The sequence below is a fragment of the Drosophila arizonae genome, chromosome 4 (genome assembly GCF_054131065.1).
Source record: "Drosophila arizonae isolate 15081-1271.41 chromosome 4, UAZ_ARI_1.0, whole genome shotgun sequence".
Taxonomy (NCBI): domain Eukaryota; kingdom Metazoa; phylum Arthropoda; class Insecta; order Diptera; family Drosophilidae; genus Drosophila; species Drosophila arizonae.
The window spans coordinates 25,620,433-25,645,305 of record NC_142924.1 but is presented as its reverse complement, the minus strand read 5'-3'; the positions used below and the strand labels follow the sequence as shown (position 1 = coordinate 25,645,305).

General features: G+C 42.1%; 4 protein-coding genes across 17 annotated transcripts; 2 read left to right on the top strand and 2 right to left on the bottom strand.

The window, feature by feature from the left end:
- The first annotated feature begins 98 nt into the window (after nt 1–98).
- Nucleotides 99–7,321, top strand: Zip71B (Zinc/iron regulated transporter-related protein 71B). Of its 2 annotated transcripts, XM_018007867.2 has the most exons (5): nt 99–466; nt 3,543–3,822; nt 5,266–5,565; nt 5,619–5,657; nt 5,716–7,321. In XM_018007867.2, exons 1-5 carry the CDS (start codon nt 329–331, stop codon nt 6,696–6,698), a joined length of 1,740 nt encoding a protein of 579 aa, XP_017863356.1. In that variant the 5' UTR covers nt 99–328; the 3' UTR covers nt 6,699–7,321. The 2 variants fall into 2 exon arrangements, with proteins under 2 accessions (XP_017863356.1, XP_089325306.1); XM_089469180.1 differs by lacking the exons at nt 99–466; nt 3,543–3,822 and adding an exon at nt 3,843–4,279 and having other exon boundaries at nt 5,199–5,565.
- mRpL39 (mitochondrial ribosomal protein L39) lies at nt 7,227–8,788 on the bottom strand. 2 transcript variants are annotated; one of them, XM_089469183.1, is made up of 5 exons: nt 8,584–8,788; nt 8,119–8,440; nt 7,958–8,058; nt 7,463–7,901; nt 7,227–7,398 (listed from the first exon to the last, which is right to left on the bottom strand). In XM_089469183.1, exons 1-5 carry the CDS (start codon nt 8,654–8,656, stop codon nt 7,326–7,328), a joined length of 1,008 nt encoding a protein of 335 aa, XP_089325309.1. In that variant the 5' UTR covers nt 8,657–8,788; the 3' UTR covers nt 7,227–7,325. The 2 variants fall into 2 exon arrangements, with proteins under 2 accessions (XP_089325309.1, XP_017863359.1); XM_018007870.2 differs by having other exon boundaries at nt 7,459–7,901; nt 8,584–8,785.
- A 233-nt stretch (nt 8,789–9,021) lies between these two features.
- Prosbeta2 (Proteasome beta2 subunit) lies at nt 9,022–10,156 on the top strand. Its single transcript, XM_018007872.2, has 3 exons — nt 9,022–9,189; nt 9,250–9,429; nt 9,487–10,156. Exons 1-3 carry the CDS (start codon nt 9,128–9,130, stop codon nt 10,055–10,057), a joined length of 813 nt encoding a protein of 270 aa, XP_017863361.1. The 5' UTR covers nt 9,022–9,127; the 3' UTR covers nt 10,058–10,156.
- A 10-nt stretch (nt 10,157–10,166) lies between these two features.
- Nucleotides 10,167–24,322, bottom strand: Reck (Reversion-inducing-cysteine-rich protein with kazal motifs). 12 transcript variants are annotated; one of them, XM_089469163.1, is made up of 8 exons: nt 23,955–24,322; nt 22,349–22,950; nt 18,821–18,876; nt 15,694–15,811; nt 15,425–15,636; nt 13,005–13,158; nt 11,348–12,943; nt 10,167–11,278 (listed from the first exon to the last, which is right to left on the bottom strand). In XM_089469163.1, exons 2-8 carry the CDS (start codon nt 22,683–22,685, stop codon nt 10,482–10,484), a joined length of 3,270 nt encoding a protein of 1,089 aa, XP_089325289.1. In that variant the 5' UTR covers nt 22,686–22,950; nt 23,955–24,322; the 3' UTR covers nt 10,167–10,481. The 12 variants fall into 12 exon arrangements, with proteins under 12 accessions (XP_089325289.1, XP_089325287.1, XP_089325291.1 ...); XM_089469161.1 differs by having other exon boundaries at nt 22,349–22,988; nt 23,980–24,322; XM_089469165.1 differs by having other exon boundaries at nt 23,980–24,322.
- Between the last annotated feature and the right edge of the window lie 551 nt (nt 24,323–24,873).

Sequence of the window (24,873 nt, the reverse complement as noted above, 5' to 3'; positions counted from 1 at the left end):
AAAGCCCAAGGTAAATATCGGTAGGCACCAGTAAAAGCTCTCGAAATTTCGAAAGCTTGCCAAACAACCGACAACAGTTATAAATGCGACGAGCGCTGAGAAGCGAGTGGATTGCGATTGCGATTGCTGAGATCAGTACAAAAGCGCTGCACTGGCAAGATGGTCGCTCAATAGACAGCCAACCGGGATTACTGACGGTTGCGTTCCGACTCTGGCATTTAAATTGAGAGCGCCTTTGAAATGAGCAGAGCAGCGTACTAATTGTTCGGCACAAATCGCGAAAGTAAAAAGTGTTCTTTAAAGTGATAAACTTTTGAAACTATTTGCAATGGCGCTGAAGCCAATCGGTCTTTACCTGTTCGTCGGGCTTTTTTGGGGTACCACGATTTACGCATCGTCCGAATATAATCGTTATGTGACGCAGATATTTGAAAAGTATGGCAGTGGCAATACCATAAGCTTTGAGGTAAAGTCAAACAAAGTGCCCCAACTATGTCCGAATGTTTTTAATTAATCCAATTCAAACAGTTTATAGCTACATGGATATATCTGTGAAGTTTTTAAGTTTTACACGGGTCTAGGTCATGTATTTGTGCTAAATCATATTTGCTATGCAACGCTTGCTTGTGAATTGTATGTTTGCAGCTTTGCTAAAAACATACGCAACAGCCCATTTTTAATGCAAAGAATTTAAAGAAAGTTTAGTTGATTATTCTTAAGAGATGAGTCAATCACTCAAGTGTTTCCCTCACTTTCGGAAACATTTTCAGTTCTTGTTCTTATAATAGTCATGGGCAATAATAAGTAAATTCAGTTCTTCTTTATTATTTTTTTTAATACTATTTGATGTAATACAGGACCAATTACAAATTTGTGCAATAATAAAACCGTTAGTAGCAAAATTTTATGAAGCTATAATCTGTTCTCACTCTCATCTATCATCTCTCAAAGAGTATGCACTATTCGACGTGTCAAAGATTGTAGGTAATTTCTATATTTTCACTGTTTATCACATTGGCTGGCGGTTTCCAAAACGGTTAAAAGTCTTCAATGACCGACACTTTATTGGGAGTGAAATCTGAAACCTTGTCTCGGATATCCCAGAGGCATTATTTGTGTGATTGTTCGTTACATAAACGTGTGCCAGTTAAAATGCAGAACTAGATACTAAATACTAGGCTTCGGCTTTAGTAATCGTCGCAGTAATAGTATCTTTATTCCCATTCTTAGGTACGCGGAGCAACGAACGTCGAACCGTAGTCAGACGCTAGTCATGTACTCTTAGCATTAACAGTATCATAAATTTAATCAAAATCTTGACATATTCTTATCACTCGTCTGGCAAACATTCCGGCAAGCGCGCACAAAGACAGACACATTCAGATATATCGCGATACACATGTTATAGTTATGAAGAGTCGGTTGCCCATTCACTAAGATATGCACATGTATGTATTGTAAGTACGAATCATAAAAAGCCTCCCATATACAAATCACTTCTGAGTATTAAGGCGCAACGGCTTATGCTGTGTGCGATGTGATGCAAAGCTTGTGACACTAAATAGTTGACATTATCAAAATAATAAAGAACAAATAAAAGAAATAGGACGGATTGCCTCTCCTTCTAGCAAAGAAGTCAATTTATCCCATTATATACTTTGTTATGCTGTACCCTGTTCTTCTCAAATTTAATTTAAAATAACGTAATTTGCTCTTATTTTATATCAATTAAAGAAAATAAGTTTTAAAATTATCTCTAAACTTTCAGATTGATTGTAATTTTATAGACATTCCTCATCAATTGTCAAACAGAAATGCTGTTAGAGTAGAATATCATCAACAACGTTTACTAAAACATATTTAAGTAAGGCAAATAATAATAACCTTTTGTTTGCCTCCCTTAATCTGTTATTCCTTTACTTGAGAACGGTATGATTATTACTATGATTTTAGACATCGATAAGGCCAGCAGAGATACCATATCAGCGAGTTTAGTATCAACACGCATATCACACTCTGTTTGTATTCGTTGGAAGAGCTTCGGACTATTTCGAAAATATAATTATACAAATTGTTGATACTATATATAAATTCGGGTGTCATCAATTTTATTCGTCCAAATAATTTGAATATAATTATTTTTACCTATTTTTTCGTAAGCATATAATGAATGGGCAGAATGAGGCAATAGCCTTTGACCATAATACATTCGTGTTGTCAGTACTTATAATATATGAATATATATTGCGAAGTATGTGTGGTGTGGCTCTATGTATTGGTGCATTAGGCACCTGCTTGTTGGCGATGCTAATACCCGACCATAAGGTATTCATCCAACTCCAATCAATTGGCATTACTCATGCGTAGACGTCGCCGGCGACACTACGCAATACCTCTATGCACTTAAATGAAAGCCTCGTTACGTATGCGGCATGCCAACTAAGCGACCATAAGCTCGAGCCACCATTGCTGGGTAACGCGTGTCCCGGCGACAATAGTCAACGAGCTCTTGGCATAGAATTTTCTGAATGAAAGTGAAACGGCGGTGGCCTCAGTGGTCCACTAATATCGGCAGCGAGGTTAGAGTTACTGCATTTCGTATACCCTGTATGAAACTGCACCGAATTATAATAAGCTGTTAAATAAATTAAAGGGGATGAACAGATATCTTCCAAAAGGATCCATAGGTTGATCCATATACTATTATGTAAATGTATCTATTTATCTATAATACAGATACATGTAGGGCTATCAATCGAGTAGATATTAACATATAATTTATAAAGACAGAATATGTTTACAGGGTATGTTTCAGTATACCATCTCAAAATATAGTACTCCAACTATTTGTTTTTATTTTTGTTTATGGACTGAGCGCGTGTTTACTTAATTTGATTGACAGACTTTACATACAAAGCAACTGCTTAAAAAACCCAGTCAGCTGTGGATTGCCGCCAAAAACTTTTACGTTTTCTTGTGGGGCTTGAGGGGCTTGATCTCAAATGGTATTCTGTGTCCTAAACGATATTATTAAATAATAGCTGAGCTACTATCTCAGCTGCTAACAGACAGGCCACCCGCCCTAGGCCCATGCCAATGGACAGGCACTGTCAAGTCCATTGTGAACGTGCCCAGCCTCATTCAATTTTCCATCATTAATATGTAAGAGGAGGCGTGCATAGACATGTAAATATAATTGCTTTGCTCGGTGACAAGTAAATCAGGTAATTATTTTGATTTTTGTGAGATTCTCGAGCATCCACAGTTAACACGTGACCCCGCATAATCAAATATTTCGCCAGTAAATAGAATCAACACTTTGAATACGTATAATGTGTATCTGAGCGCATTTTGAATTTTTTTTTGCCAAAATTATTAGTTTTCTTAATAGTCAATTGTTAAAAGCATCGTTAGCAAACCGAAAAGATCAAGCCGAATAAAATACTGCTCAGCAAATTTATTATTAAATTTTACGACATGAAGGACGTAATTTATATTACATAAAAAATTACTAATTCCACTAATTTCAAATATATACATAGGGCTTGGAGCACTTGATGTACAGTTTGGGCCTTGGGCATATCGAATTCGGTCCTACGCATACGATAGAAGAACACCGGCCGGAAGGTTACAACAGCACCAAGCTGAAGATTAACTCAACCTATTCCATCACTGATGACGCCTCCAACGACGTGTTGCTGTATATCAATCAGCTGCATAAGAAGGACGAAAATAGCGAAAAGAACTCCATTGATGATGTCCCTCTGATTGAATTCCGAGAGATGCACGATCCCAAGCATCGGCACCCCAGGGAGAGCAGTGGTAAGCAGCTACACTTGCATTTTGTCGGATGGATGAGATAAGATGAGCTCTACTTATCTAGCAAATAAGTAAATGCTATTTGCCTAAAATTTTATTTGGCCCTGTGAGTCAGTCGAATGGCTTAAGCCATAAGCTTGTTTCTTGTTTACTATATATATATATATATATATATGTATGCGTATCCGTGAATCCAGTATACGACAAATATTCCCACCACAATCTAGTGGAGCGCTTGACAATGGAAAAGTGCAAGGTACCCACGACAATGAGCACACAATGAGTCTAAATGAGAACTTAAACGACAATTATAAGCTGGCATGTTCTTCCTCCCCAACTAAGTATACGAACGGTTTCTTAACGGGTATACTAGGTAGACGGATAAGGAAAAGAAAACTATATTGATCTTGGAAGCATCCGCCTGACTGTCAATATGTCAATCCACTTTAATGAGACTAAGGTGAAATATGTACACGTAATTCTAAATGTGATAGAGGTGTACTATTGTCCCACTTAAATATAGTATATTGTGGTATTGTCTTGCTATTAATCGTGCCAAAACTATATAAACAGTATCTAATAATCTGATGCACTCTGTAAATCCCCATTTGGTAATAGATTACTTAAATACAAATAGGAACGCTAAGGAAGGTCTCCCTTCTCCCTTCAATTTCATATTTAATTACGAGGCGAATACAAAAACACAAAAAGTAAAAACATGTTTATTTGTTCTCTCGACTGGCATCCAGATCGTAATCTATATCTCTGTCTCTAGTCAAGTTAGATCCACGTAATGTGGGGCTGAGTGCACTATTTCCTTACAGTAAAGAGTTAATTCCAGATAAATACAGATAATTTATATCTACAGTTTTGCGTTTACTTATAGAGGTGTTGTGTATGGATATGTATTCGTCGAGACATATCGTTGAAAGTGTTAAAGCAATGTCAACAAAAAGTCAGTAAAACGATCCCCATACTTGTAAACACATCATCCGGGACTATAAACGCGAACCTATAATGATGGAGGAAATGAAAAACGCGCCATAACTGTTGATCTTTTACCGTGCGTTTTATAATTGTGTATATCTGCCCATTTTGACTAGACATCTCATTGAAAAAATCGGAGGCATTTTTAAATTAACCGTTACCTGGCTCAGGTGTGATTTATATAGCTCTTGTGAAAAGCGTGCGTTCATATATGATATACATTTTCTAAAATTGATGCATGAATAACTTAAATGCAGTGTATCACGATATTTGGGTATACTCTGATCGGGTACTATGGTGCCTTTCAAAATTCAATAATTAAGTCAAGACAATATTTCACTCAAGGCTGATGTTTACTTTTCTCAAGCTTTTTCCATAATGTTGATTTAAAGGAAGCTGGAATAGAGATGGTAGGAAAGCCCTATTTAAATGAAAAAACTAACTTTTTGGCGTCTGCAGCTGCTATCGATGGAGAACCGTTCCCTGAGGCCACATGCCTGTCGCCAAAGTCGCTGCTGACGCTGATTGTGGATCACAACGATCTGCACCGCGGCACACGGTACAGGCAGATTGTCAGGACGGAGGAGCACAATTGGGAGGAGGAGTACAATGAGTTCATCAACAACGTTCGAATCACACCCGGCGCATTCATGAAGCTGTGCCCAGCGCTGCTGGCACAGATTGACAATGGAGTTTGCATTCAGCCGGCGCCTCATCCAAAGCATTCTGAGATGGACAGAGGACAGAGGATTTGGAATGGTAAGTCTCTGTAGAGGAAGTCAGATTGTATTATAATACTTAACTGTTCACAGCTTGGATATATGCAAGCATCTCCATGTTTGTGCTCTCAGGTGAATATCGCATTAATGTTTCAAATCGCTCAAATCACTAAGCAACCTTCCTTCAAAGCTTGCGGACTCCTGGGCATTCTGCTCGTGCCGCTGATGAAGACGATGGCTTATCAGAAGATACTCAAGTTCCTGGTGGCGATAGCTGTTGGCACCCTTGCGGGAGACGCCTTTATGCATCTGCTGCCACATGCCCTCTTCAAGGAGGAGAAGCACGAGCATGCATTGGAGACGATTCGCTTGACGGACAAGGATCGCGACCACAAGCACAGCACGGAGGCAGCTTTGCTTTGCGGCAGTGCTTTTCTTGCAGCCTTGTTCATGTATATGCTGGAAAACCTCATCCCGATTTTAAAAGGCGATAAGGCTGGCCATGGGCACAGCCATAGTCATGGACACGGTCACGCACACACTCACACGCGCCCGAACACGCACAGCACACACAAAGATGTGGACAAAGTACAGGCAACACTCGAGGCGCAGGCACCGCGCGAGCTGAATGTCATGCTGCACGAGGCAAAGGAGGATCAGAAGTCTCCAAATCGCCCACTAACCCCAGTGGCATTCATGGTCATCATTGGGGACGGACTCCACAATCTTACCGATGGCCTGGCCATAGGAGCCGCCTTTGCCAGCGATCCCGTCACAGGGCTGGCCACTGCCTTTGCCGTCCTATGCCATGAACTGCCCCACGAGCTGGGCGACTTTGCTTTGCTTTTACAAACGGGCGTATCCATACGTCGCGCCGTCTATATGAACATTGTCAGTTCGGTGCTGAGTTTTGTGGGTATGTCCGTTGGCCTGCTGCTTGTCGGTATTGGCAACGACATGACACAGTGGATCTATGCGGCAACTGCGGGATCCTTCCTGTACATAGCATTTGCCGATCTGGTGCCAACGATGAGCGTGGCTCACAATCCCGACCAAGCCAACGACCCAAAAGGCATTCTCATTCAAATATTAGGCATTTTCCTGGGAGGAGCCATAATGTTAATCATTGCAATCAATGAGCACGATTTGGAGGGTTTATTTAAAAGTTTATAGGTCCCTCACTGTCTCACAGTATTAGAATCTCAATCATCCAAAAACTAAAGTGGCAACATAAGATTGTTAAGGAATTTAACTAAAATCAGTATGGAAAACAATCGCGGTTAAACTAGCCCAAACACTAATGAACATGCGATTGGTTGATTAGTTAATAGTATACATTAAATATTTGTTTTACACATTATATTTGTCTGTTCGTGTTCCATTGACTAAAATATACCTGACCTTTTAAATGCCAGTTGAGTCGTAACACGGTTTCTCCTTGCTTTCACTAAAGTCTTGAGAGATAGATGAAACCTTAACAGCTAATCCGTACAAAACTATATGTAGTATATAATATAAACATTATATTTGGTTGTGTGTTCCATTGAATGACCATTGCCGATCCGGTTAATTTATAATATCGACCAGGAATTTAAACTAAACAATATTAATTATAATATGCAATAAATATATGTGCCAATTAAGAGGTATTTTTGTGTACAGCTTAGAGAAGTTCAAAAAAATACCTAATTTGTATCAATATTTACTGTTAAGCTCTTTATAACGATCTTTAATGTATATGGTAACCATTTTTATAGACTATAGCTTTAAATATTAAAGAACCTCTTGTGAATATATGTACTAAGCTTTCATTTTAAGATAATTGCATTTGTCGCTGTTCCTCAAAGGGTTCGTTGGGCAAACGAGCGGGGTTCTGCAAAGAGTAATATAAAGACGATTACTGAGTGTAAGGAGTCGATTTTCACAGACTGACCAACTTCTGGGCACGCTGCTCCAGCAAGCCGTATGCAAAGTGATTTAGTGCAAAGCCGGCGGGAAGGGCCACACCTTGTACTCGGTAAAACGCGTCCGATGCACCTTCATTGGCCAACTTGTGCGCCGCTAACACAGTGCATTTTCCAAGGAAACGGGTGGACGCTACCATCGGACCACGTGAAATGTCAATATGGTCGCCAAGGCGATAAAGCGTTACGCGATTCTGATGTTGCTGTGCAATACTTGGTATTTGTTCGCTTTTATAACGTAAGTCCTTGAACATTTCTGTTGCTAGATCCAGATCCACCTCCAAGCGCTCAATGCGCAAATCCTGTGCCGCCAGCTTAACCATTTCGGCTGAAATGGCTCGCATTTCAGCTTTCGTCGGCTCCCAGTTTTGCACGCCAAGCACGATGTCATGGACAAAGCTTCCCGATTTAACTGAAAATGATTATCGATAAATGTTGTTCAACTGTAGTGTTGATATTTAAACTTACTATTTGGTCCCGGAAAGCTGTGTAATTGAAGATTAGCTTCCTGCTTAAAAACCCTCTGCAGCGCAGCGCCTAGCATGAAGCTGCAGGTGCGCCAAAAAGCTCTAATTATTAAATAAAACTGTTAGTCGACTGTGTCTATGCGGATATTTCGTTTCACTCACTTGTTAACTAAATGCGGATCGGATACGTTAAAGTTAAGGAGCTGCAGCGTGCAGGATTCCTGCAGAGGCCTGTGCATATCCCAGGGAACACTACCGTCTATTAACGCTAAAGCACTCCGTTTGCAGTGGCCCTCGCTTAAATGCTGTGCGCAATTAAATGGAGTCGAGATGTTATTGTTCATGACCAACGTCACGTCCTCGGGTAGACCCAAATAACGCACTTCGATCTTCTCCACTCGACCAACTGCATTCTGCTGACGGCGCCACTCTTGATTGAAAAGTTCATTTCGATGTCCATTTGAAGCACTGATCGCTGATTTAGCTAAAGTTTTGAAGTTACCAATGATTAATGAAACTTTAACTTACCAAAACTATACTTAAACTTATACTTAAATAAAACCCATCCGGCGTTACATAAAGTTTCCGCATGCGGCACTCAAAACGTGTGTGTGCGAAATAACTTACCAATGTTTCGGTATTGCTGTATTTGCGAAATACCGACCAATGATTTTTTTAACAGTTTTGTTGCCGCAGCCATTGAAGTTCAGTCAATAATATAATTATTATTTAAACAACAAGTCAGCAATATATTAACATCTGTTGGTCTGGAATATAGGAAGAACGACTCTTCCATTCTATTAGTATTTTTACAGTCACTGTCGTGACTAAAGTAAGAGTAGCACTTCCATACAAAGAAATAAAAATGTATGTGTAAAAATTTCTCTGTGAATATAACATTTGAGCTGTGTCAATATTTTGAAACCTTACTTGAAATAATCTACTTTAATATTAGAACAATATGCGTATATAATTTATTTAAATATACAAATTAATAAAAGTCGCATATTCACCACAGGGATGCATTCATCGAAGCAACTCGATAAGTTGTTATCGATACTCAAACATAGAGTATGCGAAGTGAAAACTTCTCGATAAACAACAATTTGTGCCTGTCATTTGCACTGTCATTCTGTTTGTGATTTTAAAAGAAATAAAATATTAATTCAAGATGACTTTAGATACTGCTCCAGATCTACCCCGCGCTGGCTTCAACTTCGACAATTGCCGGCGGTAAAATTACTGTGTGACTGCACTTAGTTTAACTTACTCACGTAATCTGTATAATTTCAGCAATGCTGCCCTCATACAAGGCGGCTTCAAGCCACCTACAATGACGAAAACTGGCACCACAATTGTTGGTATAATTTACAAAGATGGTGTCATATTAGGAGCTGACACTCGTGCCACTGAGGGACCCATTGTATCTGACAAAAACTGCGCCAAGATCCACTATCTGGCTAAAAACATTTAGTAAGTAGCTCTATGCTTACATATATAATATATATACATATATATATGTTGATTTAGCTGCTGTGGTGCCGGCACTGCCGCTGATACGGAGATGACCACAGACTTAATCTCATCTCAGCTGGAGCTCCATCGGCTCAACACTGAGCGACAGGTGCCTGTAGTATGTGCTAACAACATACTAAAGCAGATGTTGTTCCGTTACCAGGGCCACATTAGCGCTGCGTTGGTCTTGGGTGGTGTCGATAAGTACGGACCGCACATATATTCCATTCATCCCCATGGTAGCTCCGATAAATTGCCATACGCAACCATGGGATCAGGCTCGCTAGCAGCTATGACCGTTTTTGAGAGCCGTTGGAAGCCCAATCTATCTGAGGAGGAGGGAAAAAAATTGGTGCGTGATGCTATTGCTTCTGGTATCTTCAATGATCTTGGATCTGGATCCAACGTGGATCTCTGCGTGATTCGCAAAGACAGCACTGAGTATTTGCGGAACTACGAGCTAGCCAACAAGAAGGGCGAACGCCAGTTGGACTACAGATTCAAAAAGGGCACCACCCTACACACAACACTTAAGGATCTGGAGATCACCGAACGTGTGCAGGTCGTTCCAATGGAAGTCTCTTAAGGCATAGGGCTTGCACTTAAATGTTAATAAATACCATTAATATGTATGAAGTTCAGAAAGGGAAATAAAGAACTTTTATACTTAAAAGAAAAACGAAAATGCAGCGAAATACATATTTGGTGTGCTTTATTATTTTACAGATGCAAGACATTACATTGGACTAGCTGTAATCATAGATAAATAACTGCTTTGGTCGGTACAATTGAAACTTACAGGTATTTAATGTTTAGCCATAATATTCGTATCCATGTCTTCAATGTGAGTCGCCATATATTTCAACAAGTAATTTTGCTAATATCACATTATAAAGAGGGTCAATCCCTACCTGCTAAAGGCACGATGGGGGTTGCTAACTTAACTGCTAAATGTTTGGCACCAAGAATTCACTTGATTTGTAAGACCGTACAATTATCTTAAATTACACTTAAATATATACTATATTGCGGCTGATCAAAAGTCCAATTAGCAAAAGGCCAATTTTCTGCGATGCCATTAATGCGCCGCCATTTACACTGGGCTCCAGCATATGGGAAACAGTCAGGCTGGACAGCGCCAGATTTGTAGTAATCCGTGGTGATTGCGAGCTAATCAGGGCCGAAATTTTCTCCGCTTCTGTAGCGCACACCTTTGCCTGCAGTAAGGTGGGCCGGCCACGAGGGACGAGCGCCACAAAGATGCCCACCTCCATGGTGAGAAAGCCGGTCAGCTGACAGTCGCTGACTTGAACCAAGTGATCGAGCTCCTGCAGAATGCCATGTAAAGTCAGCAGAGAGCTGTGCTGGCCGCGAAGTGCATAATAGGCTCGGTCCAGTTGTTTGCGGGAGTATATGATCCGAAATGCGGCGCCGCCACAGATCGGGCAACAAGCCCCAGGCGGCACGATCTGTAAGCAATGCTTAGAGGGAAGGCTCGGGCATTGCACCGTCCTGCAGCGCTGTCCCATGTCGCTGACAAGCAGTCCAACCTCGCGGCAACGACCCACGTAGTCGACAGTCACAAAGTCGGCCAGTGCAGCAGAGCTACTCCGATAGGTCACACCGTTCGTGCCGCAGACTAGCTCGGACAACTCATTCCTCGCCCCGTACTCCGGCCGACATGCTCCCCAATAGGCTAGCTGAAAGTGACCCTGCAGCAGGGAGCAGGCGTTCTGGTGAGTCTTGCCCTCTGTGTCGCACAGCTGCTTCCCGTGGTGAATCCCACAGCCGGAAGACGAGACATTCACTGCAATAGCAGCAGAGGCGGAATATAACTCTTTAACTTGATCTGTTCTATTAGAACAGTTTCACTTACCGCAAATATATTGTGGACACGGCCTCTGCATGCTGGAAAGGCAAACTTGACGCTTCTCCAGACACTGAGTGCCGGACGGACAGCTGAGTGCCTGACAGGCATTGCGGGCATTACAGGCTCCATACAAAAAACTGTTCTCGAGCAAGCCCAGGCACTTGGCCACACAAGCCGATGGATAGGTGTTGCCATTAGTCCCACAGACGGGCACGTAGTGGGCAGGACAGTTGCACGGCAAGCTGGTGTAGCTCACATCCACGTAGCCTGGCAGACGGCACTGCTGCTTGGTGCAAGTTATTTCACCGGCAAAGCAGCTGCACAGATTACACTCTAGGTAAAAGGATGAGCCGTGTCGGAAGCTTCGCCCACCCGGCAGCACACAGTGCGCATGGGTGTAGCTGGGCAGCGGTTGACACTGATCCACGTTGCCATGAATGCCACAACGGCACACCACATGCTCCGCAGTCAGCAGCTGACCACTCGCCAGACCGATGCCACTGCGGGGGGTGCTCATTTTGCCCACCCGGACGTATGCCCCGAAGGGCACGTTGAGCGCAGAGGCCTGTCCCAGACTGCATCCCGGAACACAGGAGTACCCTTGGTTGCCGTTTCGCTGGGGCACACATACCTCGCTGGCATTGCAGGGCTTAGAGGCGCAGGGTGAATTGACTGCCAAGTCCATCCTGCCCGCTCCCTCGCTCCAGACTTCAGCTGGATCGCTCTCTTTCAAATAGCCACGTAGTGATATGCACGGCATTGGCTCTTCTCCGTCATCAGTCCCTGTGGGCGGCTGCAGTCGGTCGCAAATCGCTTGGGGCCGCAGCGGCTGTCTAGTCCAATCCAGGCACTCGTCCAGTAGCTCCGTGCAATCCTCTCTGCAAATGCCATTGTACAGGCCAAGCCGGGTGCAGGGCTGCAGCTGTAAGGCGCAGACCAGCGCTTTCCACTTGTCAGGGGCACAGCGCGTTGTGTTCTTTATGTAAAGCTCCTGACCCAAGACACGAATGAAGCCGCGCTGCTGCAACAGCAAGAAATCTTCCCGAGCGGCCGCATCGTGTGCAGGCGAACAGCTGCGAAACAGCTGAGTTGGCCGATCATTGAAATTGCTGCAAAAACTCAGTCCATGACAGCCCAGCTCACAGGGCGCGTCTACGCTCTCAATGCAGCGCCTTAGATCCATCTCAGCAGGCTGCTCCAAGCACTCGGTGTCGAAGCTCGCACGTGTCTCCCACCAGTCGTTGGTGAATATCTGGGTGCACAGGCGGCGGCACTTGTGGCTGCTGGCATGCTCGCAGCACTGGCGCTTGGCTGCATCGATGCCCAGTTTGTTGGGGTCCTCGTTGTCAGCTCCCTGGGAGGACAGCTCGGGGCGCCACTGCCTCGTTCCTCCCTCCTGCGAGGGTACATACAACTTGCGAGTCACCGTCAGGAAGCATTGCCAAAAGGGGAGATGGGGCATCGGGAGTCCGCAGCCGGCCTCAAGGCGCGCAAAAACCACGTCACTGCGCTCGGCTCTCTGCTTCAACTTGGATGCATGCAGCACATTCGTGCATGTTTGATGGCACTTCTCTTCGTGGCTGTACTCGCAGCATGGCAAGTCTATTGGCGAGAATCTAAATCAATCATAGAACATTTATATGTGGGCGTACGTGCACTTTACACTTCTCAATGTCCACCGGCGGAGTCATATCCGTGTGATTGTGAATGCATTGCAGCACATCGGCATTCCGTTCCCCACATGTCTCATCCACCAATTTGCTATCGGAGTAGGCGGATCCAGTTTCATTCGGAGGCTCAAAGACTTCTCGGCAAGCCTGTCGTAAATAAATAATATCTTAGCTCAATTGCTTACAGTCAAACAAGGTTTTAGGCTCTAATCAGTAGAATCATATTACAAAAATAAAGGTTTCTAATTGATTTTGATTCACTTATCTGAATGATGCTAAGGCCCAATATTATATTTCATTGATTTCCTTTTCCGAATCAGAAATACATTTTCGGAAATGAATTGATTTGCATATAATTACATATGATATACACTTGCTCGCAGAACTCTGTGTACACTTGCAAAAAAAACCCATATTTTTATGTTTACATGTGTATTACATTTTATTTAGGACATTGTGGTTCATTATTGACTCTATAAAAGAGAGATTTCCAACATCACTGGCAGTCATACATCCCCAGACGATTACACCACCTCCACCATGCTTCACAGTCGGTAATAAATTTTCCTTGTCCGCTGTTCCGCTTTTTCTCCATACTAGCTTCTTTCCTTTTATGTCAAATAGGCAAAACTTGCTCTCGTCTGAAAAAATTACCCTATTCTAGAAGCTAAATGGCTTGGAAACGTGCTCATTTACAAAGTCCATACGCTTTTCCCTGTTCACCTCTGATACATGGGGATTCCTACGTGCAACTCGGCCATGATAGCCCGCCTTTTTCGAAGTGCGTCGAACGGTTTCTTCAGAAACAGTTTTGGAGAAACGTTCTTCAACTTCCAGACATCCTTGGAGAGCAGTTATCATTGGATTCTGAGGTGACAATTGGACGATACGTTTTTTCTCTCGTTCCGTGAGCAAGGGTGGGCGACCTGAACGGGGCTTTGACAATATGGAGCCCCATGAAACATAATTGTCGTAGACTCTTTGGCACGGGGAATGAGTTTGACCAATTTCTCGGTAGTATTTGCCTTCCAACCTGTATACCGATATTTCTTTTTATACCCTAAACCCATTTTCAATGGGAAATCAGGGTATAATGGTTTTGTTGAAATGTATGTAACAGGCAGAAGGAGGCATGGCAGATCAAACAAAGTATATATATTCTTAATCAGGGCGACGAGCTGAGTTGATTTGGCCCTGCCCGTCTGTCTGTCCGTCCGTCTGTCCGTATGTTTGAATGCGTCGATTTTAGAAGATATAAGAGCTAGGGACTTCATTTTTTTTTTTAAATGTCCATATATTCAGCGCGGATATCGAGTTTAACACAAAAAATCGATACCTCATCCCTTTCTTTTTTATCGATAAAAACCTTATCGAAAATCAGTTATAAAATTATATCTCCTACATCTTTAAAGATAGAGTCTCCAAATTTTAAATGTATATTTATATACTACCATAAAATTTAAAATTTACCCCCCCCCCCCCCACCACTATATCCACCCCCTCACTTCTAAGTTTGTAAAAGGCGTATTTCAAATACTAGAGACTTGTGCTTTAGCAAATACATGTATATCCATGTTATGATCATAATTTATAATCATAATCTGTGTGTATGTGTGTGCGTATGCGTGTGTGTGTTTGTGTAAGCAGAAAGACGCGAAAAATGATTGAAAGAGATTTTGCTCGAAGGGTTCAGGGGATCCCGTAGTCGAGCAGTTTTGACTAGAGCTTTCTTACTTGTTTCATACTAGGTTTAGTTTTACTAATAAAATAAAAACATATTTATGTTAATAATTGAATGAAAAATGTTATAAAAAAAAAGAAGTATTGCCTTATGTGTCCTAAATAAAATGTTATACACATGTAAACGTACAAATATGGGTTTGCTTGCATGTGTACGCAGAGTTCTGCGAGCAAGTGTACATATGCATCTGTTAAAATATATAAAATGACGTTCAAGATTTTTGCAGACAGTTATTTTTCCTTCCGAACGTTATCTTTAAATTAAATGATAAAACAGTAAGCTATCTCTATTGTATGTTAAAATGGGTGTTCGATAAAAAAAAATAGGTGCCTGTATTAATTCAGTATAGGTAAATATTTATAATTTACTTATACTTGTTACGTTCCATAATCAATTGAATCTCCGTTCCGGCATGGAAATAAAGCATTCCACGTTTCTTAGCTGTCCAATTTAAATGAATGTCTGCCGATTGCATTCTAGAACCTGGTCCATTTAGCATAAATTTCAAATCTATTTTCTTCCCAGACATCAGATTAAGACCAAACCATTCAATTTTGCATTCAAAAAACTCCCAGTAAAAAACGAGACCCATTGCTCTCACCAAGCGAGACTTGGGGTATACAGTACCCAAGTAGTAGAGGCAGTGCGTCTTATTTATTGCATATTGTTTACCTGCAGGCACTCGGAGGTGCGCGCCTTGCCACAACAACTGTCGGCTGCCTCCTGGTGCTCAAAGCAATCGTAGAGCACTTGCTCATCGCTGCGCCGGCAGACTTCAATCAGCTCGTGGCTGGCCGCCGCAGTTGCGCAGGAGTTTTTGCACTTTGGTAGAACGGCCACTTGGCAGCATCGACGGCCGGACCATGATTTACCTCTGTCAACCGCTGCAAATGCCATTTAGGAAACACTCTTTGTACTGGAGGCACTGCCATCTCACTCACCTTCCAGTGTGCGATTCACACAGCTCCAAAAGTCCAGTTGATGCAGCTCACAATACTTTCTCAATTCCGTGCGTGGCTCCTCACGTGCATTTCCAGAGTCCAATTGAATCAAGGATATCTTAAAGTAAATAATACTTACTGTCAAAATTATATTAAATATTAGAACAGACCTAAATATATGTTTTCTCTTCTTGTTCAGGTTGATCAACATTTGCTCATCTCGTCAATACATTTTCAATATTATTCTATTTCTATTCATAAAGTGTTTATTTGGGGATCCTCCTAGCTTGATTGCTAAGTCCCTCAGTATACTCCGATTCTTTCTTAATACCACATCAAGCTGTTTCAAATGCTTAAAAACAATTTTTTACAATTTAATAGACTCATATTCGCATAAGCCATGCCCGCCGTGAAGCATGTAGCTTACGTAATCCCTAGTTTCTGGGTGGTATCGATCCGTTGGCTGTCAGTTTTATTTCACCTGTCTTTGACATAAGATCCATAAGCTTACAGGCCCTTCTACTATTTTGCTGACCGCCTTTCGCCGTTTCTATTTCAAGCCATTCTGTACGATTCTCTATTTTCGCCAATCTCTAATCTTATAATTCCATATCCATTGTTTTATTGGCATTGTCAGCCGCATATATTTTTATACACTCCCAAGAAGCTTCGTATTTAATCCACTATACCAACTATTGTCTGATTCGTTGCTTTCATTCTCTGTTCTGTTTTGTAATCTCTCAGTAAGAAAGTAAATTTCAATCGTGCATACGCTTGCCCTCTTCTCCTCTGCCCCTTACATTTTCAAATGAATATACTTCATCCTCAGCTGGAATCGTTCTATTAAACAATATATTGTAACATTAATATTTTATATATTATATTTTATTGTTCGATTATATCAATATATATTGTATCAAATACTATCTCTGTCATGGAATATTCACTACTTCCAAAATGTATCGATATACCTTGCACTTTGTTTGAGCGCTTCCATTGTTCCGCGCACAGCTCGTGTATTATGTTACATTCGAGATGTTGCTCGCTTGTGAGGGCAAGCCAGCGCCTCATAAATAAGGCGAGAATACTTCAATACCGAAGCAACAAATTATTCGGCCCGCTTATCTGCCATAGTAATCTGAGTCCGTCGATGTCTATTAAAGATACAAAACGCCTATTCCTCTCTCTCTCTCTCTCTCTCTAAGCCATCGCACTATTCACAATTTACATATATACATCGTATCCATTGGCCAACTTCCTTCGGGCAGAGGAAGTGTCTTGGCTTGCAACAGATAGGCGTGCTCGGATCTATATATATATATATATACATATATAATTACAATGAATGTAAGGTACACTCAAGGTCCTTCGTTTCATTGGACACTTGTTCTACGTCTTTCAGAAATGTTTGCATCTAGATAGACGCACTTTAAACGATTATCGCCTGGGCACACCTTCATCAGTCTTGAAGAGGGTGATTTTGTCAATAGCAATAATATGAAATTATCAGCAAGATGCAATCTGGCTCGACTTTTCACACGTTTTTTTGGGTAGATTTGACTCCTCCTTCGGTTTCAGTTTTGGTTTCTGGTGTTCATTCGATGTGCTGCTGCTGATGCTGCGCTGCACCCAATGCGCTAAACCGGTCTGGGAACAGGTATTATCCTTTGGCTGTCATTTTGTCAGATTCAATTTAAGCAAAGATTTAATGCCTTCATTTGCATTCATAAATGAAAAACTCAAGCTCAAGCCATTCTCTGCCGCAGCAAACGAGAAACTGTTGCACAAACTAATTGGTTTTAGAAATTGTTATGATTACAAAGTTAAATGATGTCAGTGGTTTGATTGCGGGTCGACAATAGTGCGGGGCAAGGCAGATAGCAACGGCAACGGCGACGGGAACGGCAACCGCACAGGTAACTGGCTCTATGTGCGACTCACACACACACACACACATATATAAACTGAAATTCATATGTAGCCTTATGGACGCTCTTTCCAGTGCTTATCACTATATCAAATGTATATCCATATATGTGTAATAACTGAACGGGGCTGTATTGTAAATATCATAAATATGTATATGTGCCTCTAATAACAATTTAACGACATAACAATATAGTTATATAGTCCGGCTTGATTCTGTTCAACTACTGTTAAATGCGATAGAGAATCATCTTGTAATAGGTTTTTATAAGGTTATATCCAGTTCGATCTTTTAAATACTCCTTAATAGTTCTCAGACCCACACGCAAAAATAATTCAATAGTATTCACTTTCGAAATATTTAAGTATCTAAAATAAAGACTAGTGTAACTAGAGGCTTTTATATAAATTCGCACTTTCTGGTCTCTGGCCCTTGCTTATTCTAGGTTTTTAGAGATTTAATCTCTATGTAAACATGAACTTAACATTGCATGGAATATAAGACATGCATTGCAAATCGTTTCGGTTTCTTCTCTGCTAGAGTATTACATATTCAGTTTACCGTAGCTGGTCGCTCCTTGTTTTTACTCCAATGCTTAAACTTATGAATGGGTTTTAGTGGCAAACAGGTTGGGTTGGTCGTTGATCGTTGGCTGGTCTTGTTGCCAATTACCTGTTTGTGGCTGATGCTAATTAATAATGTAATTGCTCGAGTCCGAGCTATCTGTGCAATATTAGCTAGTTATTCGCGCCTGGATTTCCATTCGGGACAAGGCTGCAGCATTAACAACAACAACATCAGCAGCAACGGAAGTTGTCAAAGTTCTTTCTTGGAGTCATGAATTGGCTGTCATAATACTTTTCTGAGCCCATCGCGCACAATGCATTCTAATAACTTGTATTTATAACACGCTGGCGCTTGGTTTAGTATGCAGCTCGTTGCGATAGGCATAAATACCAGGAAATGTTCGGACACAGTAGTCTCTCGCCTTATCAACTGATCAAAATAGTCGTTGGCCACAATGCCCGTGTGTGTGTATGTGTGTGTGTCTATCTTTCACATAATGTATTCAACCAATGTCACAAGACACTCATGTAAAAACCAGGGATTCGTTGAACCTTACCGAGGCGAACAAACGATACATATCATACATATAAACATAAGCATAGCGAGGCGGGGCCATCGATCCCAGCTACTTACGTTCTCGCATGCTGTGCGACATGAGCCAAAGACCTGGTTGCAGCACGTGAAGACATCTGCAAATATACAATTAAAATACAAATCAGTCAACATGATTCATTCATTTGCAATTGGCTAAACACCAAAGTTGCCTTTGAGTAAAATATTATCAGGTAAGCACTATATATACATACATATATCTGATATTGCAGGCAGACCAGCAGCAACAAGCCGATATATTCGTAGAGGGAATTAGGTAGTTCTTTAGTGTATGTCTGCTCTCCTTCGTCGAAGAATGAGTGGATATATATCAGAAGTTTTTGGGAAGATAAGGAATTTAAGATCTTGTGAAAATATTCACAGTGACTCGGCTGGTAAAATGCACTTCCGAGCTCATTAAAAATGCTGTCAAAAAGTGGCAGAGCTCGCGAATTCGCCTGATTTGCAGCCGCTGCTTTTGGCATGTGAGACATTTTTGACATGTGAGACAGAAGACACATGCAGCACAATCTCGTTGTCGCTGTTGTTGTCGTTGTCGTTGTCGTTCTGGTGGATGACTTTCGTAATACCCAAGCACAATTAGTTCGATTCACACCGATTGCCCATCTTATCTATGCAAATACCCAGAGAGGTGCTCATTACACATACATACATATATGTGTGCCGCACATGCGAGTAGATGTTGCATGTGCGCACTGCCAATGAGTAGTCTGAGTGATCTCTTATTAAGTACTTGCCGTTTAGATTGCCTTGGCTGGCATCATTTAGCGATTTCTCATTGGGTGTTGAACTTTGGCGAGCAACATGTGCGCCACATGCCTCACCCTAGTCATCCGTCCTAACAGCCCAGAGACAGTTGCACTTGCAGTCGCTCTGGAGCGGGCTCAAAGAGTTTCGTTGGGTGCGTGAAAAATGTCGCTTTTGTCACATGCTCTGAGGCGGCCGAATGTGAGGGGCGGGCGGGGATTTCGACTCAGTCCCGGCGGAGATGGGGCCAGCTGCTCAAGTTCCCAAAACATCAAAAGCACAACTCATTAATTAAGTGTGTGCAATTGCTGTGGGCCAGGCATCGCGGGCACAAGTTCCTCGTCTTTCCCCCATTTCGGCCGCTCGTCTACCTCCCGTATTTTTGGCATGCCCCTCTATTTTGCCAGTCGAGTGCGACACTTTTTGGTTTATGACTAATTTTAGAGCATTCACTTTGAAGTCTTGGGAAATCATTTTTGATTTCCACGCGCTGTTTCGTCATTTCATTTTTATTTCGATTCCAAAACAGTTTTTTAACAATTAAAATGCGTGAATCGTTGCTCGTAAGAACTGTGAACAATTCTCATTCGATAGGCAACACTTAGTGCTTACACCCTAAATACACTAATTGAGCATGCATAGATGAATTCATCTGCATATGCATCTTCTAATGTAATGTATCTATGCATGCTTATGCATATGTGAAAGAAGAGTTCTTTGTTTGATCAGATACAGGGTATTCGCAAGTCAGCGACTCGTTCAGTTCGGCTTCTTTCCATTCTATTTGTATTTTTCCTTCGTCAAGTGCTATTTTTATTACAGTTGCAAAGTTGCGCAGTCTTCGCGCGGCGTCTGTCATAGTCATAGTCACAGTCATAGTCATAGTCAGAGTCAGAGTGTGGCCAATGATCTTAGGAGCTGTCAACACAGGCCGAAGCACCCAAGCAATGAGGCAGATGTAGCCTATAAATAAAGGAAACGTCTCAATAGCAGATACTTTAGCTAATTTTCGTATTTCTTGGTACCCAAGCAGGCCTGTCAAATGCCGCAGCTAATTTATAGAGCTCAGATTTGCCACGATTTGCCGCAGGCGGGGACGAGAGGCGGGGATCAACCTGCCACGGTGGGGCATGGCCACCGAAGAGGATGGATCATCTTTTATTCAAAATGCATTCATAAATAATCGCTTGATTACCATTTATTATAGACAAGTCAAACAAATAAACAATACTTAAATGCGAACAGCTCGCCGACACTCGGAATTTATTAGTATGCAAAGCGTTTCTAATGACTGTCAATGAATTGATAATGCCAATGACAATGCCGATGCCGATGCCGATGCCGATGCCGACACTCAGCTGCATTGGCATGCGAGGCGTCAACCCCGGGGCCTGTCCACCGATGGGCAGAGCCCTTTTTGCAATTGCAAGCGATAGCCAGCTAAGCACCGCCAACGACAAATATGCGCAGCCCATAAAATCACATTTCATTGGAAATCTAACAAACTTATCACACTCTCGGCATTATTCACTTCAGCGCGCAAATTAAGTGTTGGTGTTGATGGCAAGTGGTTTGGTCAGGACGACCCCCGTTGCGCTGGAGCTGGAGCTGGAGCACCAGCTCGGGGTGAGGCGCCATATGCTTATGTATGTGGAATATGCTGGCGCCTGCAGCAGAAAACAGCCGTTCCCAGTGTAGTTTAAATAAGGCTTTAACACAGCTTCAATTTGGATTCACACACAATACTGAGACACATGCGCATGTGGCATGTCGGATGTCGGATGTGGCGTTTCGCATGCAGACAGTGGCGCACGCCCGGTCCAACATGGTTCAATGATGGAACCTGGCTGTAGAGAGAGGCCAGAGATAGTAAGAAAAACCACTTCCAATTGCATTTCTCTTCTTTCACTTCACTTTGTAAAATATTTACAAAAATATATAACGCCAGGTTTATATAATTATTACCATATTGTTTTATGACTGAATTTATTGAATTCATTTAATAATAATAATTTGTTGTATTGGCACATTCAATAAAGGCATATGCAAAACATTCTGATGAGTCCCCCTTTGACTGCAGCATACGCCACTGCTTTTCGACACACATACATACGCAGAATACACACATACATACTCGCATGCACGCTTATAGCTACTCATCATCGGGCACTTTCAATTAAAACATTTCATTCTCTCTTGTATATTGCCTTTGATTAGGCTAGCGGATGAGATACATTCACATGACGTATTTGAATAGAGATATGTGTATATGGATATATATACATATATGTAGATATGTACATCATATATCGTTCCAAGATCTTCGTATGTCTCTGATTAATCGAATTTCTGTGACATTGAGCAAGCGTTTTAAATACTTTTCAAGCATTTTTCCTATTCTAGGCGTAAAACATTCAAAGAACCCCCATTAACCGAAACTACATTTACATAGTTAACATATTTATGCAAAGAGCTGCTGAATTTGAAAAGAAAACTTGGCAACTGTGAGACTTACTATGTGGAAAACGTATGTAGAACGGAATCAAAGCGGTTTTCTGAATGGGTATTCCCTTGAGTGAGATTTTCGGTCTACTGAATGGGTTAATGGATGCTCCACTGTATTATTGTTTGTGACTGAGGATGCCAGAGCAATAAGTCATCGGCCAGATTTGAGTCAATGAATAGCTGGCAGTGCGAACTCAAGCAGCTGATAAGACGTTTCGTTTGAAGCTCCGAGCGGGAAAAGGGCAATCGGGCAACCATTCATACTATAGTTGCACTGATAAGGCGCTGTCGACTTACCATGGGGAGCAGTGCTCGCTGTGGCAAGATCCAGGGCCAGCTTGGGGTGGTCATCAGCATCGCTGGTATCCACGTCGATCCAGTCGTAGCCTTCCTCCTCCTCTGCGTCCTTCTGGCTGGTGGTGGGTCGACTGTTTTTCCCCCTTCGTAACTGTGTCTGGGTTCTGAAGTCGGAGATTTTATTGCGTCGATGCGGATAAAGATCCGTATGCAAGTGGCCGTCCCACCTACTGTGGCCTATCTCCTTCTGCTGCTGCTGGTGCTGCTGGTCCTGTTTTAGGGCACTGACACTAACCGTTACAAGTGCAATGCCTAGCAACAGGCAAGACAGCCGCATTTTTTATTGACTTGATTGGATTTCCGTTTTTTGTGGTTTGTGTTTGTTTGCTGCTGATAAGCGCGTTTGTGGTTGCCCTTAACGTCCTTGTCGTTAGTGCATTTCGTAACCATTAGTTTATCGGCGGAAGGAAACGGATGTCACCGCGAATAGCTCACTTGCTATGGCCGCAGAGCGCGTCGGCTTACGTAAATGTGGAGTGGTACGCCTATATTCCAATATATATACATATTCTGCTGATGAACCCACTCAATGGGGCTACCGCCTGAAGTGATATTCTGGTTTTAGATAATGGAGAATGATCTATCAAATATAATGAGATGGGAACGTTAAGCAATGCATTGGCAACACAAATGTATAAGCGTTTCGACTGGACTGGACTGGACTGGACGGGGCTGGGATCCCAAAAGAGTCGAAACATCACTGAAAAGACAACCCATCGTCCGCATTCCCCCTCATCGCGCAGACCCTGTCACACACTAATTAAGCCAATTGACCTCGCGTTCGCCCGTTTGCAAGTGTTAAAGAATAAAGACAGCGCATAAAGCGGCTTGCCAGAAGGGGCAGCGACGGAGTCGCCCACATTTTGTCAAAACTGAGCACAACAAAAACAAAACAAAAAATAAAAAACAGCATTTATAAGAATATACACAAATTATGTGAAAGCACAGAGGACTTCGGGCGGGCCTTCAAGCAGACTGACAAACTGAAACTGAAAAACTGACACACTTCATACTTGGTACGTACTACGTACACACGGCTGCGCACTAATGATGGGGCTTGGTACTTCAATGCTGGCGGTATAATGCTTTGATGTCCTTCTAATTGCATATTTTACGGCGCAATGGAACCACCCACTTACTAGATGCACAGACACACACTCACACACATACACTCGAATATCGCAGGCAAGTGCATTACACACTGCTAAAGGGTTCCACTCCGCGAGGGTGTGTAAGTGGAGCTATTTGTTGCAAGCTCTCACACAAAGGCGACAGGATGCTGGCGATGAGTCGCTGACAAAGCACAAAGATCTCAAAAGTCAAAAGACAAAAGGGAAACGCACACAAAACTAGACAAATATTAACTCATATGCAGCCAGCATACTGGGAAATGTCATGAAACCGACCGAAGGGTGGCTCCAACTGTCCCTCTCCCTGTCTCTGTCTCTGTCTCTGTCTCAGTCCCTGGCGGGTTCCAGCTTTGATTTCGTTACATACACACACACACGCACGCTCACATATGCGGAAGGGAAGAATGCACACCGACCAACTGTCACTACAAATTGCGCTACCTTCCGAAAGCGCACGGGAGGATGCACAACCGAGGCAAAGACACTTCACCGGGCGGACTTTCTTAATAAGCAACCGCGTGCTCAAAACACTTAAAGCCAACATCTCTCTCTTTCTTTGCAAACACTTGTACTGGCTTATAGCACATATTTCGACACATTACTTTAGAGCTCTTTACCGATATTGAGGATTGATATTTTTGAATTCTGTTCAGCAAACCATTGCCATATTCCCGGCAATAATCAAACACAGTCTGTTGTACAGCAGCCGAGAGCCGAGAGCCAAAAGCCGAGAGCCGAGAGCACACAACAGCCGCGAGCGCGTTGGCTGACAGTCGACAACTGAATGAATTGGCTCTTAATCTTCATGCGTGCGGCAAGCAGCAAGCACAGAGTGAATAGGCCATGCACAGTGGTGCAGCCTCTGACAAACAAGTGATCAAAGTTCATTTCACGTTGAAGTGCATATTCCAATTCTAGTTTAATTCGTTTGAATATTGCCTGGCAAAAAATTAAAAATGAATTAAAATGTTAGAATTATAATCACTTTTAATTTTCCTCCATAATGCAAATATAACACAATACTCCTTTGCTGAATACGAATTTCAGAGTGAAAACAAATCAAGCAACAAATAAATAAATAAATAAGTTTTGAAATCTTTTTCTCATATATACGAAGCCTGTAGACTCTACTCTTTTCGAGTGTGATCAACAGAATTACCCTACATTAAACCACTGTCTTACCTTATAAACCCATATTTTCGCCAAACCTTAATTACGCTAGCTCTGCTTCATTTTAATTTAATTCTTATTATTGAACAATAATTAATATAAGTAAGATCCTTAGTGGCTATTGTCCAATTAGTAAATGCACATTCCAAGTTTCACCTAAATTGT